Here is a 15,543-nt window from a genome sequence, read left to right on the forward strand (position 1 = left end):
TATTTTAAAATACAATTTATTATGCAGAAAACAAAGACAGATTGTACATTATTCACATTAGAATGGTTGTTAAAGATGGATGTTAGTGAAATGTCAGTTTCTGACAGCGAAAATATTCTTTCTTTCTTCTAATGTTTCACCAAGCCAGTAGAAACAAACATGTTAACACCAAGAAATGCAATGCTATGGTAAAAATGTAAAAGAAAATGGAAAAAAGACTTGCTGCTGCATTTAAAATAACCTCTTTAAACAAATCCACCCATCTACACCCACTCACACATATGGATAATGAAATGCAGCTTCGGTAAGAGGATTGGTTTAGCTCTAATTCTAATGGGATCTGCAACAGGGTCCACAAAACAATTGCATTTCACAGTATAAACAAGCTCCATTATATTTACACAAACCACAGACTAAATACACAAAACAAAACTTAAAGAAAACCAAATACAAAAAAAAAAAAAAATCACCGTTTTAATCCATGTTGGTAGTTGCCACTATGTGCTACATAGTTTCAGCCTTTATGGTGACAATGTCATAACAATAATTTCGCATAAGATTAACCATTTAATAATTTTCTTTAAAGGGTTGATTTGGAGACAGAAATTGATGATTGACTTGTTTTCCCTTAATTATCACTTTTCATCCCTCTGACTGAGCTTACTGTCGCACAATCACTCACACAAGAAGCTGGTTGTGATCCAAGTTGGCCACCGTCACCACTTTTGTAGACAACATAATAATATGATTCTTCAAACCATTCTACCAAGCAGATTTCCTGTAATGTCTTTAATGTCCGTATTGTTTTATGTCAGAATACAACTAAAACCCCTTAGCAGTGGATTTCGTAGGCAACCTGTGATCCAAAGAGGAGGCTCTGACTGAGAAAGATCTCCTCTGGGTCTGTGGTTAGGGGGCCCTCGCCGCCATCTGCTGGGTTTCTGCGAAGACCCATTCCCCCTGATCTGGTCAGTGTCTGCACCATTTCGTGGTCTAGCAGAGCCTCCTTCATACCCTTCTGCTGGTCAAACCCACTCATCATGGGACACCTGGACGAAGTGGACCCCATCACAGGCTTGGTACGGTTGAGGACGTACATCTCGTGGCCGTGGTCATCTCGGTACTCCTCCAGCTGCGCAAAGATGGTGGGCCCATCAGAGTAGTCGTTCACGTAGAGGATGCTTTCTTCCTTGCTGGTACAGTAAGAGCCGTTTTCCTCTTTCCTGTACTGCTGGTGACGAGTGTAGATCATAATCAAGAGGAGAATGGCAGTGAGTGCCAGCAAGGAGATCCCAATGGCAATGGCAGTCTGCGTGGCAGGGCCCAAAGCGTTAAAGTCCATGCTGTCCTGCTCATACAGCGGTTCCTGGCTCACATCCAGAACCTCTGGTCGATAGAAGGAGCTAGACGAAGAAGAGACAAAGGAGTGTGTGTTCAGACGAGGCCAAAACTGAGTTGAATATGAAGAAGAGGACATGTTGACCGCCAGGTGAAAGGTAACTCGGGCCACACCACCCGGGTTCCAAGCTTCACACTCATAGCGCCCGGCATGCGCTACAGTGACATTGCTGAGGAATAGCATTCCACTGCCCATGTCTGGGTCAAAACTGTCCCTCTCACCACCCTCCTCCGTTCCACGCACTAGCCCGTGGATCCCGCCAACACCTCCCACTTTTAGAGCTCTGCTGCTAGGCAGTGCTGTCACCACTCCTCCAGCTCCGGGCCTGAACAGCTCTCCGTTGGGTCCCAGCTCTTGAACGAGGCCTCGAGGTGACACCTGGGCTTTGCCGTGGGAGGCTTTCTTCCAGGTCACCTGAGGCTGAGGGTATCCCGAGGCCTGGCAGGAGACTCGTAGGCTCTCTCCTAGACGCACAGTAAGGTGGCTCGGCTCGAGCTGCACCACAGGAGGGATGCAGACAAGACTGTTGGGAGCCACCTCCACTAGACTGAGGTGGGAGAGTCGTGGTGGCTCAGAACACATGAGCCGACGCTGCTCGGCAGAGCTCAACAGACGCTGGCCGTCTTTGCTGATCCAGGTTCTCAGCCAGCCTAGAGCACAGTCACAGCGCCATGGGTTCTCTGGCAGAAACAAGGGAAGCAGACAAGTGAAAGTGTGTTTTATTTTAAAATGTTCCTATTTAAATTTCACCCACTGTACAACTAATTAGCCTTCATGTGAAATCCCTCTTTCCTGTGTTTTTCCAATTCGTCCTTTGAAATTATGTCTTTTTTCTTCTTACAGCTGAGTGAGAACCTTTCATGTGTAAATTCTGTTCTCTTCATTTTTATTGAAACAAGTATATTGGTTGTGGCTGGTTTAAAATAGGATGTGAATTTCTGTGCTCTGATAGTGTGTTCTCAGGCAGCTTCACTATGAATGGAAGCATTAAATCCAATCTTGGAGAATTATGTCATATTGGTAAAGTATGTGATGAGGTTTAGGAATTCTGTCTTTGCTCTGCCTACCTGTGACACGGAGCACTTGCAGGCTGACGAGCGGTTTGAGGGATGATGCTCCCAGGGTGCGGAGGTGATTCCTGCTGAGGTCAAGCAGAGCCAGGGATGACAAGCCAGACAGGGCCTGCTCCGCCAGCAGCTCAATGCTGTTTTCCTGCAGGTGGAGTTCCTGCAGGCGCTGCAGACAGCAACATGAAGCAGAGGAGTGAAAATGAAATGGAGGAGGAATACAGATGCGACAATGTAAAGAGAAGATGATTCATTTTCACCTGACTTAATCTGCACTGTACAGTATAACAGTGGAGTAGGGATTAGTCAGACTTGTCATGAATTGGATTTACAGTTTCCAACACCATTCTATATAATCCATAAAAAGGCATTCCATATGAAGTAGCTTTAGATTTGCTTGCAAAAGCTAAGCTTTTTTAACTTTACCAAAAGGATTAGTGTTGCAGCTTTTAGAACTCTGACTCAACCATGGCAAACGGTTGTTTTATCTCAGCCCACATGCACCAACCTGTAGTCCCCTGAAGGTGTGGTCCTGGACTCGAGTGATCTGGTTGCTCGCTAGGTAAAGGATTCGAAGGTGCTCCAGACCCCGAAACATATCAGGGGTGACCAGGTGGATGAGGTTACCATTTAGGGCCAACTCCAACAGCTGCCCCTGGTTTACAAACGCCCCAGGCTCCAGGGCAGAGATGCTGTTGTTCTGAAGGTACAAGTAATGGAGGCTCCCCAAACGAGTCAGGTCCTGAAGACGAATTTGTACTACGGCATTGTCCTGGAGGAAGAAGGTCTTCAAGGGAAGACAGAATAAATAAAGTTAGCAGGGTGATCACTCTTTGATTGCATTAGAGAAACAGCAGAGGGGACAAGATGTTTGAAATGCTGCTTTTGTACAAGGAAGTGAGCTGTGCTGTGCTCATCTGGTAGAACAATGTATTAAACATGAGAAGGCATTACAGAGATTACAAGTCTGTGAGGTGCTGTGGATATATATGTTAATGTTGGCACTACAAACAAGGTGAATTATGCTAGTTCAACATCACGGTAATAATGAGAATGTGAGTTGTGCAGCATGTTTGCTGGTTTGCGGTGCAGAAATCACCCTACTTGTCAGTGCACATCTTAAAACAACAAATGTTTGAGTGATTGGAGCTACATGAGAAGTGCTCTCTGTGTTTAATCTACAGTGCGGGGCTGTCTGATTGATTGCTAATGTGAATTCATTGATGATGTTTTCAAAAGGAAAAAAAAGGCACAGGTAAAGTATGATCGACAAGATAGACCTGCTGATTGAGGTTAATGGAACAATTTATGTGGGACATGATTTTCATTAATATTCATGAGTTGCAGTAATGCTGGGGGGCCTGAACCCAAGAGGAAAAGACGGTGTACTGTTAAACATCTTCTCAACAGATGATCAGAGGATGTGCAAGAGTCATTTTCTAAGCAAGAATGAATAATTACACAGCCATCAGCACAGCCCCTCCCTCGGGCTCACATCAAAGAGGGTCATGGTGAATAGATTAACCACAATCATTTGAGGGTAACAAGAATGGCTTGGAGAGGAAGTCAGCTCATACCAAAAACAAGGATGCTGAAAGGTTGGGGGGGTTATTGCCAACTGGCCAACTAACCTCTGTTACAGAGGGGACACCCTGTGGGATTTCTTTGATCCCAAGCGATCCACATTCCACTGTAAGGCTATAGCAGCGACAGCTGGATGGGCATCCCAGACATGGATGCAGGACAATGGCCAGGGTGATGAGGATCGGTCTGGAGAGACACACGAGGATCATGACAGCTTCACACAAGACCTTCAGAGACCAAACCTGAGGAGATGAAACAAAGAAAAAGACAAAAAGTAAGCAATAATCCTTCTCCTGTGTTGAGATAATGCTCCCTTTCCCTTCCAAGTAATGCATTTCATCCACAAAGTAAAGATTGACAGTAGCTGCGTGTATGTAGTATATGCAGATAACTGTGAAATGGCAAGTGAAGACTGATGAAAAAGCAAGAGTATCTCCTCATAGCTCTTTTTTCATTTAACTGTGTCGATTCAGTGAAATTGCATCAGCTTCTATTATGGGCTCCAATTAATTAAAGATGTGATAAAAGATGTGCAGGTTTTCCTCAAGGACCTTTCTCTTGTCTTTTTAATGCAGGCGCGCACACACACACATACACACACCCACTTCCTGTCTCTCCCTCTAGTTCTGTTTCACTCTTTCTGTTTTACAAAGGCATACAGATGTGTAAATGTGCTGCAAAGACACAGGTTCCGTTGTAACCGCTGTAATCTCAGAAAGCACATTTGCCTCCTCAAAGCAAAATCTCAAATGGTAACTAAGACTAATCATCTGATCAAAAAACATCAGCCCTGACTGCTTGCTACACCTTACAGCAAAGTTTCCTTTGATATAAACCCATCACTGAGCAACTCATCCATGCGCTTTCTTATTTCTCTAGAGGCCCAAAAGGGATTTATTGTTCTACTGAACTGTTTGCCCCAGCATGGCCTCAGACTTGCAGTCCAACAGCACGTAGCACAACAGTGTTCACAGTGGGTCATCGAGAGCAGATTGCATGGAGACACCACAGGGCTGGAGATATAATACATGTTCATATGTCACATTGAGCCCAACATTGTGCTTGTGTGACAGCAAGTATAGTTATTGTGCCTCGCGGAGCCGCTGTTCTAGAGAATCCAGAAGAGAATCAGACATCTAATTGATCCAATCTAAAATCCCACATTGCTATAAAACATTGATGTGTGCCCCAGCCATGTCTCCGTATTATCCATTAAGCTTCTCTGAGTTGAGGAATTTCTAGTTTGCCTAAGATTGCAGAATCACTCAGACAGTTAATTGATAGCATTTACATCTAGCTCTGAATGATCTGGAGATCATCTAGTTTATTAATTATTAAAGTGCACACAGATCTCATTACAGCTCACTGATGAAAGGGCCCTGTGCCTGAAATACAGTGTGACTTATAAATATTCAGTTTGCAGGGTGTTTAAGCTCCTTTTTCAGATTGATACCAAGCATGTCTCATTTATAGTGTTATAATCCAGAGCAATAATTTAACATCTACGTGAATAAGCACTAGGATCACCATTTCAGTGGCTGCAAAGTCAATCTTGCTGCAGCCATGCTGCATTATTAAGCAAATAAGCAATGAACCAGATTTTAATATTGCATTTTTGATTTAGAGCCTATTTACGAGGATAGCCAGCCAGATTAATTCAATTTGACCTATATAAACTGTTCAATAGTCTTCTCTCTGCAAAAAATCAAGACACTTATTAACAAAAGCTTGCCATTTCCTCTCTAGAGCTCTCCAAACAAGCATGGAGTGAAATTGTGTATTTCTATTGTTGGGGAGAGAAAGCACAAAAAATAGAATTTTGAATAAAGCCTTGGTCTGTCATTGAGCTTTTGTTAGGTCTTACAGTGAAATGACTTTTAAATAGACTTTGACATGCTTGAAAAGTGTCAGAAGGGAACCAGAGAGGAAGACACTCGCTCGTCCTCAGCTAAGATTACCCACAGAACAGGGTGCTCAGTCTGACATTTGTTGGTAGAATATGAGCCCAGCATCAATGTCAATGACACCCTGCCAGGTGGAGAAAATAACTTGTGTATTTCTCTACTTTTTTCCATGTTACACCAAAAAAAATTATAAAAAGAAAAACGAGCCTGACACATCCAGCGTTAGGACAAGGCTGATGAGATTTAGAGACAAATATAACCTATGGAGACGTCAGGGTCTACAAACAGAAAGACACCCAATGACAGAAATAACACAAACATAGCAGAGGTTGCTTTAAATAATGCTGCTGACTGCAACTCGTCTTACAGTATATTTTATGCTCTGCTGTTTCAGATGCCGCCTGCCCTCAATGTGCTTGACTCATCTTTTGTCATCCGTATGTGGGATTTCAGTGGTAAGAGGTCAATTTGTTCATTTCAGTCTCAGTAATCCTCTGTGGAACATGCGTAATCTGCACAATCAGATGCGTGTTAGCTAAGCTGCTCTCGGCAGTGCAGATGCTTTCACAGAGGGGGCTTCTTTGTTCGGCATTCAAAAAAATAAGGTCAGCAATATACAGTATATCTGTCGGCTGTATAAAAAAAAGGTTGGGGGGGGCAGTAAATAGGATGATTAGAGCTTAATGTCGTTTACATAGGTTAAAGGAGACTGGCTGCAAAGACCTTCCAGGGCAGATGTCAGACAGCTAACGCCAAAGGAAATCTAATAATGTGCACATCACACAAAGCCTGCTCAGCATTCAGTGTGATGCATTTACCTCCTAACATGCATCTACGCACTATGCACGCACTTCTCTGCAAAAATTATGCCGTGCAGGTGTTCAGAGCAGCTTGCAGTTTGTTCATTTGGACATTTCAGAAATTCTAATAGTCTTTTTTTTTTTACTTGATATAGCGCTTTGTTTTCCCGCCCCCAAACAAATCATCCGCTGCTGAGCCTGAGCCTGGCTGGCTAAACATTGGCAGTGCAGAAAATTCACCACATAATGTTGTTATGATTTCTTCTTATTTTTTTCCCAAGGATGGGAGCTGTTGATGTGTTGGAGGTGGAGCAGACAGACAGTCAGAGTGCTGGAGGCAGAAGCAAAGTTCACATCCCTGCACTGCCACCGGTACAGGTCGGCCTCATCCGTTGTTATGGTAACTCTTGTGATGAAGGAAGGTGTGCTTGCGGGGCCTGAAGGCCAAGCACAGTTCCTGTGAGCTGGTATTAGGCAAACAACTCCACGGAAATAGAAGCTGTCATTTCCAGGGGAAAATTGCTTGTAGGAACTTGAGCTATGTGGTGACCCTGGAGGTAAATTGTACACTCTCTTGTAGCACAACTCTCACTTTATCTTTGTCCAGTTTGAACTTCTTTCTCTCCATTCCCCTTTCTCTCTTTTTACTTTCCTGCTCTGTTCATCCATTGCATCATTTTCCCTTTCTCCCTCTGTGACCTCGGTCTTTTCTCATCTGTTGTCCTTCTCCTCTGACAGACAGGTGCTAAATCATTTGTCTCCGAGCATCTTTTTGTCCACAAATAGACTGAGGCCAAGGCACTGGGAGAGGACTATGGCACTAACCCAAGAGTAACACAAGAGTAACACACTGACTTTGAGTCAAGTCCCCCCCAAGCACAGACACACACTCATAATCATGCAGAGCACGCCTACAAAGTAGCACTTGTTCCCAAGCACTAGCCACCAACATTCAGGGACACACACTCCCACTAGCAGACACACACATACAAACACAGGAAGGCACACACACACACACTTGCATGCTTATGCGCCCGCACATCTTGCCTTCAAGCAGCAGCAGCAGCCATCATCATTCAGAGACACAGACCAAGCCAGATACAAACATGCAGCCATGCACACACGCGAACACATATTTTTGTGTCAGCAGCAAAGGAAGCTGTGCTCAGTTAATAAGCCAGCATTGATTTCTTTATTTTTCCACTCTGTCCAGCTGGGCTTCGCTGCCATTGATTGGTGTGTGTGTGTGTGTGTGTTTGTGTGTGTGTGTTCAGTATTGTATTTGCGAATGTATATGTTGGAGAAAAACAAAGTAAATGAGTACATGTTGCTTATTGCTTCAATATGAGTGTGTGAGTCTCTGGTTACATGCATGTATGTGTATGAAGCTCACTGTCAGACTACCGGGAGCAGAATAAGCCTCTGAGCAGCCACCAGCACTATGCCACTTCTCCCACTGGAGCATTTAGTCTAAAACCTTCACTGTGACTCCCTGTACTTAGACAAACTGGATAAATCTTTTTAGTTTTTAAGAGTTCACATGAGAAACAGTTGTGACAGGTCTGTCGGCCATGTAGAGACTGTCACTGGCAATGTGAGCTGCTCAGCAGGAAAACTCAAATGTTACTGATATAGACTGCATAGATGCAAAAATCAACATAAAAAGTCAGATTTAGGTTTGGTAGGTTTAAGCCTTAACAAGCTGTGACTGTGGTTCCACATCTTAGTCTGTGTGTTGACAGCAGCACTGCTTGTACGAGTTTCAACAAGTTGTTTCAATGTTGGAATGAATGCATTTCAGATTTATTTGTGATTGAGAATTGAGAGAAGTGAAAGCACGATGGCAACACTGACTTCTTAATAGGTATGTACTTTCCACACAAGATTTAATTTTATGCACCATGCAGGATTATGTAAATCTTAAAATGTGACTTTAAACCCCCATTTAACTGTGTGTTTCTTCCTTTTTTGCGAGTCCTTGCCTTCTTTCCTCAAAATCCACTTCGTTCTTTGCACGACTAAGCTGAGGCAACATTACCAGAGCTGTGTAAAACCGTACGACTCCAAACAACAACATTATTATGCAGCGGAAACATATTGATTTCCGAGAGGAATACATAATCATACAAATGAAATATATCTAATGCACAACAGGCCGCCCTTTTGTAATAACACAGCCTTTAAAAAAGGGGACACAACTGTTGACATGTGTTAAGTGAAAGCCTGAATACACTGAGAAAGTGAGAGAGGGTTGAGAGAGTCAGCTTAGCAATGAGGACCTTTTTCCCAGCCCCTCCAAAGCTAATTAAGTTAATGAATTACACAGTGTAGTCAGCCCTCACTGGCAACACAGGGTTGCCAGCCAAGCTATGGCAAATTTAGAAACTGTAGGTTAAGGTGTAATTTATTATTTTAAAGAGGTAATACCCTTACAAAAGTATATTCAAGTGTGCTATTACTATACTTCTTTTAAACTAAAAATAAGCTTAAAATAAGTATAGGTATTTGCATGATCTTAGCTTTATAAAGTTAATTTTAGTTGCTTTGTTCATACTGGCATGGATACCAAACAGTTTATTTGGCCTATCTGCAATCATTTGACCAACACTGGGAAACATATACGCAAATAATCTTGCCCTAAGGCATCAAGTACAATATTGGAACTTTGATTCATATAAGAAACATTTTTTTTTAAGCACAACGTTTCTAAACCATATACAGAGGTGCTCTTTTGGACAGTTTATCTGCTATTGAGCTCTACCCAGCATGACATTTAGTTAGTGTTGTATCACATTGTCGCACAAACTGTTTTGTGTTCTGGTGTTTTGCCCTGTTAATGTTCCATGTAAAACATGATGTGAAAACTTACTACAGCACTACTTCAAAGTGTACTTTAATAAATTCTGAAAAGCGGGATTAAGTTATATAAATACATTAAGATTAAACCTATAAATTCACTTTTAGAGTGGTTCATGTTGTTGCAGTACTAAATAACACTTAGATGTGAACTTTTGTATACTTTAAGTATAGCTCACTATGAAACCTACAACAATCTAGTTGAAGCATACTTAATAAAATCCAAACAGGGCCGATTCAGTCCGACGAAATATTAAGATAGTAAACTTACTTATTCTGACTACATAAAGTATATTTGAGACGTTTACTTTTTTTTTTTTTACCTATATGTATACTTTTTACATTATGTATACTTGGGAGATAGAGTAAGTATACTTACTTCAGTACATATGCTAAGACATTGTGTAATATGTCATATATCATATGTTATGAAGATCTTTTCTTAGAAATCCAGTGAAAGTATATGAAACATCAACTCTGTCTGTGTTTGTGACGTCTTAATCACTCAGGCATTTAGTTCATATGCCAGCAGAAAGTTCATGAATTGTGTCACCTTTTGAAAAATAGCTGTCTGAGATTCTTTTAAAAGGTGAAGAGCAGGAATCACTGAGTCTGCACCACCTGCCTGACACTTACTCCTCTGTTTTCTCGGGATTTCTTGTTGTGTCGCCCTTTTTCAAATGCCAATTTTCTTTAGTCTCTTCGTCTCTTTCTCTCTCATACACACTCACCCACCCACCCACACACACCCACCCAAACAAACACACACACTTCTATCTTTGTGATGAAATTCTTGACACAATACAGTACCTTAACAATTGAATATTTAACCCTGACCCTAAATCCAAGTCTTAACCCTGAAACAGCCCTTTCAAGTTATGAGGACAGTCCAATATCTCCTCACTTTTCAAAAATGCCTTAACTCTGTAAGGAAAATTCTTCTTCAGATTTTCACTAAATAGCAAGTACAAGAATACGCATACAGACACACTGTCCATTCTAATTGTCAAGGTTGGTTGATGCAATCAACCACAGCAATTACATTCATGGTATCTTCATTTGAAAGGCTGTGGAATTTATGAAATGGTGGATTATTGCAGGACAGAATGAGTGGTTTGACTTTTACATTTCCTTTTCTTCACTTTCATTAAGGCGGTTGCAACCCACTACACTTTACCCATTCTTAAATGTCACTAACTGAGGGAGTGGGTGTGTCTAGTAATGAAGGAAGCAAAAGTAGCCACACACACACACACACACACACACACACACAAATGCACACACACATAATCATTTTATCACCCATTGGGGACTTTTCATGGACTTTTTTGGAGTCCTACTGTAATCCTAACCAAAAGGACTATTAACCTTAAACCATGTCATCAATATGAAATTCAGTTCTGGACATTTGAGAACATACTGTAGATGTCCCCACAAGCGAGCACATCAACAAATCCTAGGCCCCACCATGTAACAAAAGCATGTCACATTTGATGGTTGCTGACTACAGTTTTGTTTCACTTTGCAATGGGCGGCTGAGCTTAGACAGGTTCAAATATGGATGCATGGGAGTCACATCCTCATCTATTGAGAAGCAGAACAGTCCCTTCCATTTTGCCCAAAAAGTATTCACATGAATGAATTTGGATTTGGAAGTGTTTTCTTTTAAGCTGTTGCATTATTACATTTTCCCTGTGGTTCCAAATGGATGAGGCTGAATTGTAAATACTACTCCTTTTTATGGCAGCTGTATCAGACATGTAGGTTTTGCTCAAGCAGCAATGAAAGTGTGTAGGGACGTCTGTGTGTGTGTGTGTGTGTGTGTGTGTGTGTGTGTGTGTGTGTGTGTGTGTGTGTGTGTGTGTGTGTGTGTGTGTGTGTGTGTGTGTGTGTGTGTGTGTGTCCAAAAATAAAATGAAACCGATGCTTCGATAACGATTGCTTATCATCCCACTATATTGCATTTCAGTAATATTGGGTGTGCAGTTGTGTCTGCTGTAGGAGTCATTGAATCCTCATAAATGATGTGTTTTTGTTGCCATGGAAGTGATAGCATCTGCTGACTGCAAGTGATGGATGTCAGATGTATGTCAAATGACACTGTGCCATGTAGCCTATGTGGCGGTTATCTGTGCTGTCTGGCACATAGACAGGAAATAATAAAAACTGTTAAAGTTACGGTTTTTACTCCTCTTTTGGTTCTGCTTTCATCTGATCTTTGCCTTCTGTCTGTATCATTCTTAAATCAGGGCAGAACTGAGGGGGAGGTTACACAATTACAGCCAACACAGATTGCAGTCATCATTGTCTAGCAGACAGTAGCCAATGAAAAATTTAAGATCTCTGCATGCCTAAGAATTCAACTTGTCCGTATGGATCAGTCCACACACACCGTGCACGACAGATACACCACCCTCGGAGTTAAACAAACAAGGTCCTTTCTCAGGGCCCGCTGTTTGGCTCCACGCTGCTCCATGTGCAGAATAGCAATTAACAAGAAGAACATAAATTAAAACGCTGACATTAAGGACGAAACTGTGACACTTAAAAGTCAGAATGTAGAAACACCAGTATTTCTGTAGGTACAGATAGTATAAGTAACAGTATAGTGACCTAATCACATTACATTCTTTTTGGCATCTTTCATAGTGTCACTGTAATATTCCTGCCAGATCCTTATAGGGTGTGTGCTGTGCTCAGCAGTAATCCTATTATACTTCATTTTACCCCACCACAACAGTATCACTTTAATATTACCATGTGATCTGAATACAGAGGATCCACTAAGAAATTGCTAGTTTTTATTCAAATTGTACTGCTGTAGTACTGCAGGATGACTTCACACCAAATAAATCTATATTTTTCTAAATATGTTTTTATTCATAATCTTTTTGAATGGGCTTTAATAAGAAATAGAATTTATAGCCACTTTATTGTCACTTTATTAGGTACGCCTTGCTCAAACTAATGCCTCATCTATGAAGAAAAAAAACTATGAAATTTCTCAGGCTTATAAAATACAGTTCTACCTTGAAAATGTTTTGAAGATAGTTCAATATTTATTTGATATACGATACAGTTGATATACTGCAATACAATGTAGCAATGTAACAATGTGAATCGGAGTCAGTTTGTTTGATTTGTGAATTTCAATTACATGTTTACACAGTGGTGCTGTTATGATGCATTACATTATAATGAGAGGTGTAAATTCTGTTGCATTTAAATACTCAAAGAGAAAACATTATTACTAACTATGATTTCAGTAACAGACACACAGTCTAACTAACATGTTCATCAAAGGAGAACCCCTTCATCACAGTGTCACAGAATTATGCAAAATTATAAAAGACAAAAGTAGCACCATAATCTACAGCTCAATTCTGGTTTGCATTGTTTCTCGTTTGCTTGCCTTGTACCTCACTTGCGTCTGCTAAATGACTAAATGTAAATGTAAATGTTCTCGTATTTTACCCACATCTTTTACGTCAATGAATTACTACTGCATAGAGCACACATTAGGTTTTGTACATATATTGTTATGTTGAACCGTACAATTCTATAGTTGAGTTACAGGCAATTCAACACTAACTTTCATATCATGAAACAATGACATTTAGGGAATTCTTGGAATACAGCAGTGATTTTTAAATTCTGGCGTTAGGAAACGCTCGAGGGTGTGAAAAATAATGGGGTTTCTTTTGACTTTAACTAAATTTCTGATTGCAGCTCCACAAATAAAGCCCATGGTTGGTTCCACTCCCACACTGTAATCTCCTGAAGTGCGCGGAAGGCAGTTTTTACACTTCAACACACACCGACCCGGAACAATCTTCATTCATGGGCTTTAGGGATTTAAAATCAAATGTCAAGGGGTCGCTAAAAAAACAACAGCTGAGAAGCCCCCCACCCCCCTCCCCCTCACGTGTTACTATCCCAAACGCACGCTGTCCCTCTATTTTCACAACACTCAACTGCGACCTACCGTCTCCCTGTATGCACGGACTTGATCTCGGCAGCAAATGTCCTCACTTGCTCGGGAGGCTTCTAAGACACAAGCAATGTAAAAATAAATGTAAAAAAAAAAAATAGATGAATCCCACTTTAATTCAGTGCAGATAGACGAGCCATCATTGTCCCTTCGCTTTCCCCCCCTCGCTCCTGACTGTACAGCGGTGTAGAGTCCACACAGGCTGAGCAGGATGCTAAGAGCCGGAGGAAACTGCCCTCATCTGCCAACGCTGGACGTCAGCGCTGATGATGCTCGATTCGGGCTCTTATCTCCCTCTTCAGATATTGTTATGCTTTGATTGGCTTTTCCTTTTTCTGGCTTCTCCCAGTAACGTCGGATATTATCTTCCTATAGTGACCCACTCCTCTAATTATCCCTGCATGAATTGACTCCCCCCCCCCTTCTCTCTCTCCCTCCCTCTCTCTCTCTGTCTCTCTCTCTCTCTCTCTCTCTCTCTCTCTCTCTCTGTCTCTCTCTCTCCCTCTCTTTCTCTCTGTCTCTCTCCCCTTTTTCTTGTAAGAGGAATAGAAAGGGAGCGAGGCTGTCTTTATTCTTGTTCATTCACTTTCTGAACACAAATTAGTCGCTCTTATCGCGCTCTTTGTTACAGTTAAGTTGAGGTGTAACGTCCGCAGCTAAATGAACCAGGATACGCAGCGTGACTTTGTTGTGAAACCACGCACTTGCAAGGAGGCAGTGATTTCAGAACCTTGGACAGCGGCCTTGTCTTATGAAAGGCCAGGGCCGTGAACGATTGGATCCTCCACGCTCTGCAGCTCACAGACTGGTGTCCTCGTCCCTATATATCCAGCACAAATAGATGTGGTAAAAGGCGAATGGACCGAGTTGAAAAAGTGCCATTGCCATGGAATAGATTCAGCTAACAATACTTTTGTCTATTAAAAACTAAGGCTAGCTAATCTGCCCAGAAGGCACCATTAATCCTAACAATATATGCACGTTTTGGAGCAACGTAGACAGCCATCCACATGACGCCCTTTGGAGGGACAGTTTTGCTTATTTCAGCAACACAATTGCTGCAACCAAAGCACATTCAGAATGTTTAACATCAAGAACAGTGGTGAAAGAGTCCGACCTGTGTGCAGCCCAGACCTGTCACCCCAGTAAAAACATCTGGTGCGTCATGAGGTCAACAAACAAACAAAGGAGGACGTGAAGTGATGAGGAGCTGAAATCCTATGTCAAGAAAGACAGGGGTAAAAGTTTGCTGTCAGAATTAATGCAGTTTGTTTCCTCTTTCCAGAATGTTGTAAAAAGAGGTGATGCAACGCAGTGGTAAACATACAATATGTTGCTGACATCAAATCCAAAATGATAAATATGTCTTTCACAGTTTCCACCGTTTTGCAAATCAATGCATTTTCATCATTAGCATGTTTATATTTTACAAAGTGTCCCAACTTTTATGAAAGTGGGGATGATTTTATGCATTATTGTTTTTATTTATTTGAACAATTTTCCTTGATAGCATATCTAACGCCATTTCAATTCTTTTTGCATACAGTCTATAGTACATCAATCAACCACACCATTACACCCCCTGGTGGTTCCAATGTTGTGGTGGACAGGGCTCAGCATGGAAAACATTTAATGCTGCTCAAGGTCATCGGGTGTCAGAATACACATTGCATTGCAGCTTGCATTGCATAGTCAGGCTGTGTAGCCACAGAGCTGTCTGAGGGTCTGTGCTGACCCCTGTCCAAAGAAATATTGTCCATTAATTGCAGGATTTGGTTTCAATCTCTGAAACTCTGGAGTGTCAACGAGTCTCCCAGCACTGAATCCCAAGTTGATCTTGTGTATGCGAGTCCCTGACTTATAGGTGGTTGGTTTGGAGGAAAGCTTCTTCCAAATGACTAAATGTAAATGTAAATAATACAGTAGAATGTATAAAGATACA

At 41.7% G+C, this 15,543-nt stretch overlaps 1 protein-coding gene across 2 annotated transcripts; it reads right to left on the reverse strand.

The window, feature by feature from the left end:
* On the reverse strand, positions 1-14,014 carry lrrc24 (leucine rich repeat containing 24). Of its 2 annotated transcripts, XM_067475439.1 has the most exons (5): positions 13,596-14,014; positions 4,098-4,292; positions 2,975-3,253; positions 2,467-2,635; positions 1-2,079 (listed from the first exon to the last, which is right to left on the reverse strand). In XM_067475439.1, the coding sequence occupies exons 2-5, from the start codon at positions 4,257-4,259 to the stop codon at positions 833-835; spliced, it is 1,857 nt and encodes a 618-aa protein (XP_067331540.1). In that variant the 5' UTR covers positions 4,260-4,292; positions 13,596-14,014; the 3' UTR covers positions 1-832. The 2 variants fall into 2 exon arrangements, with proteins under 2 accessions (XP_067331540.1, XP_067331541.1); XM_067475440.1 differs by lacking the exon at positions 13,596-14,014 and having other exon boundaries at positions 4,098-4,307.
* Positions 14,015-15,543: the final 1,529 nt, after the last annotated feature.

Source organism: Channa argus, chromosome 14 (assembly GCF_033026475.1).
Source record: "Channa argus isolate prfri chromosome 14, Channa argus male v1.0, whole genome shotgun sequence".
Classification (NCBI taxonomy): domain Eukaryota; kingdom Metazoa; phylum Chordata; class Actinopteri; order Anabantiformes; family Channidae; genus Channa; species Channa argus.

What these genes read in the sequence shown, in the direction of transcription:
- lrrc24 (XM_067475439.1), bottom strand. Translation starts at nt 4,259, where the DNA reads ATGATCCTCGTGTGTCTCTCCAGACCGATCCTCATCACCCTGGCCATT. An exon ending in GTGTCCCCTCTGTAACAGAG is followed by an intron (nt 3,254 to 4,097) that starts GTTAGTTGGCCA and finishes CTTCCCTTGAAG; the next exon opens with ACCTTCTTCCTCCAGGACAA. An exon ending in GCAAGTGCTCCGTGTCACAG is followed by an intron (nt 2,080 to 2,466) that starts GTAGGCAGAGCA and finishes TGTTTCTGCCAG; the next exon opens with AGAACCCATGGCGCTGTGAC.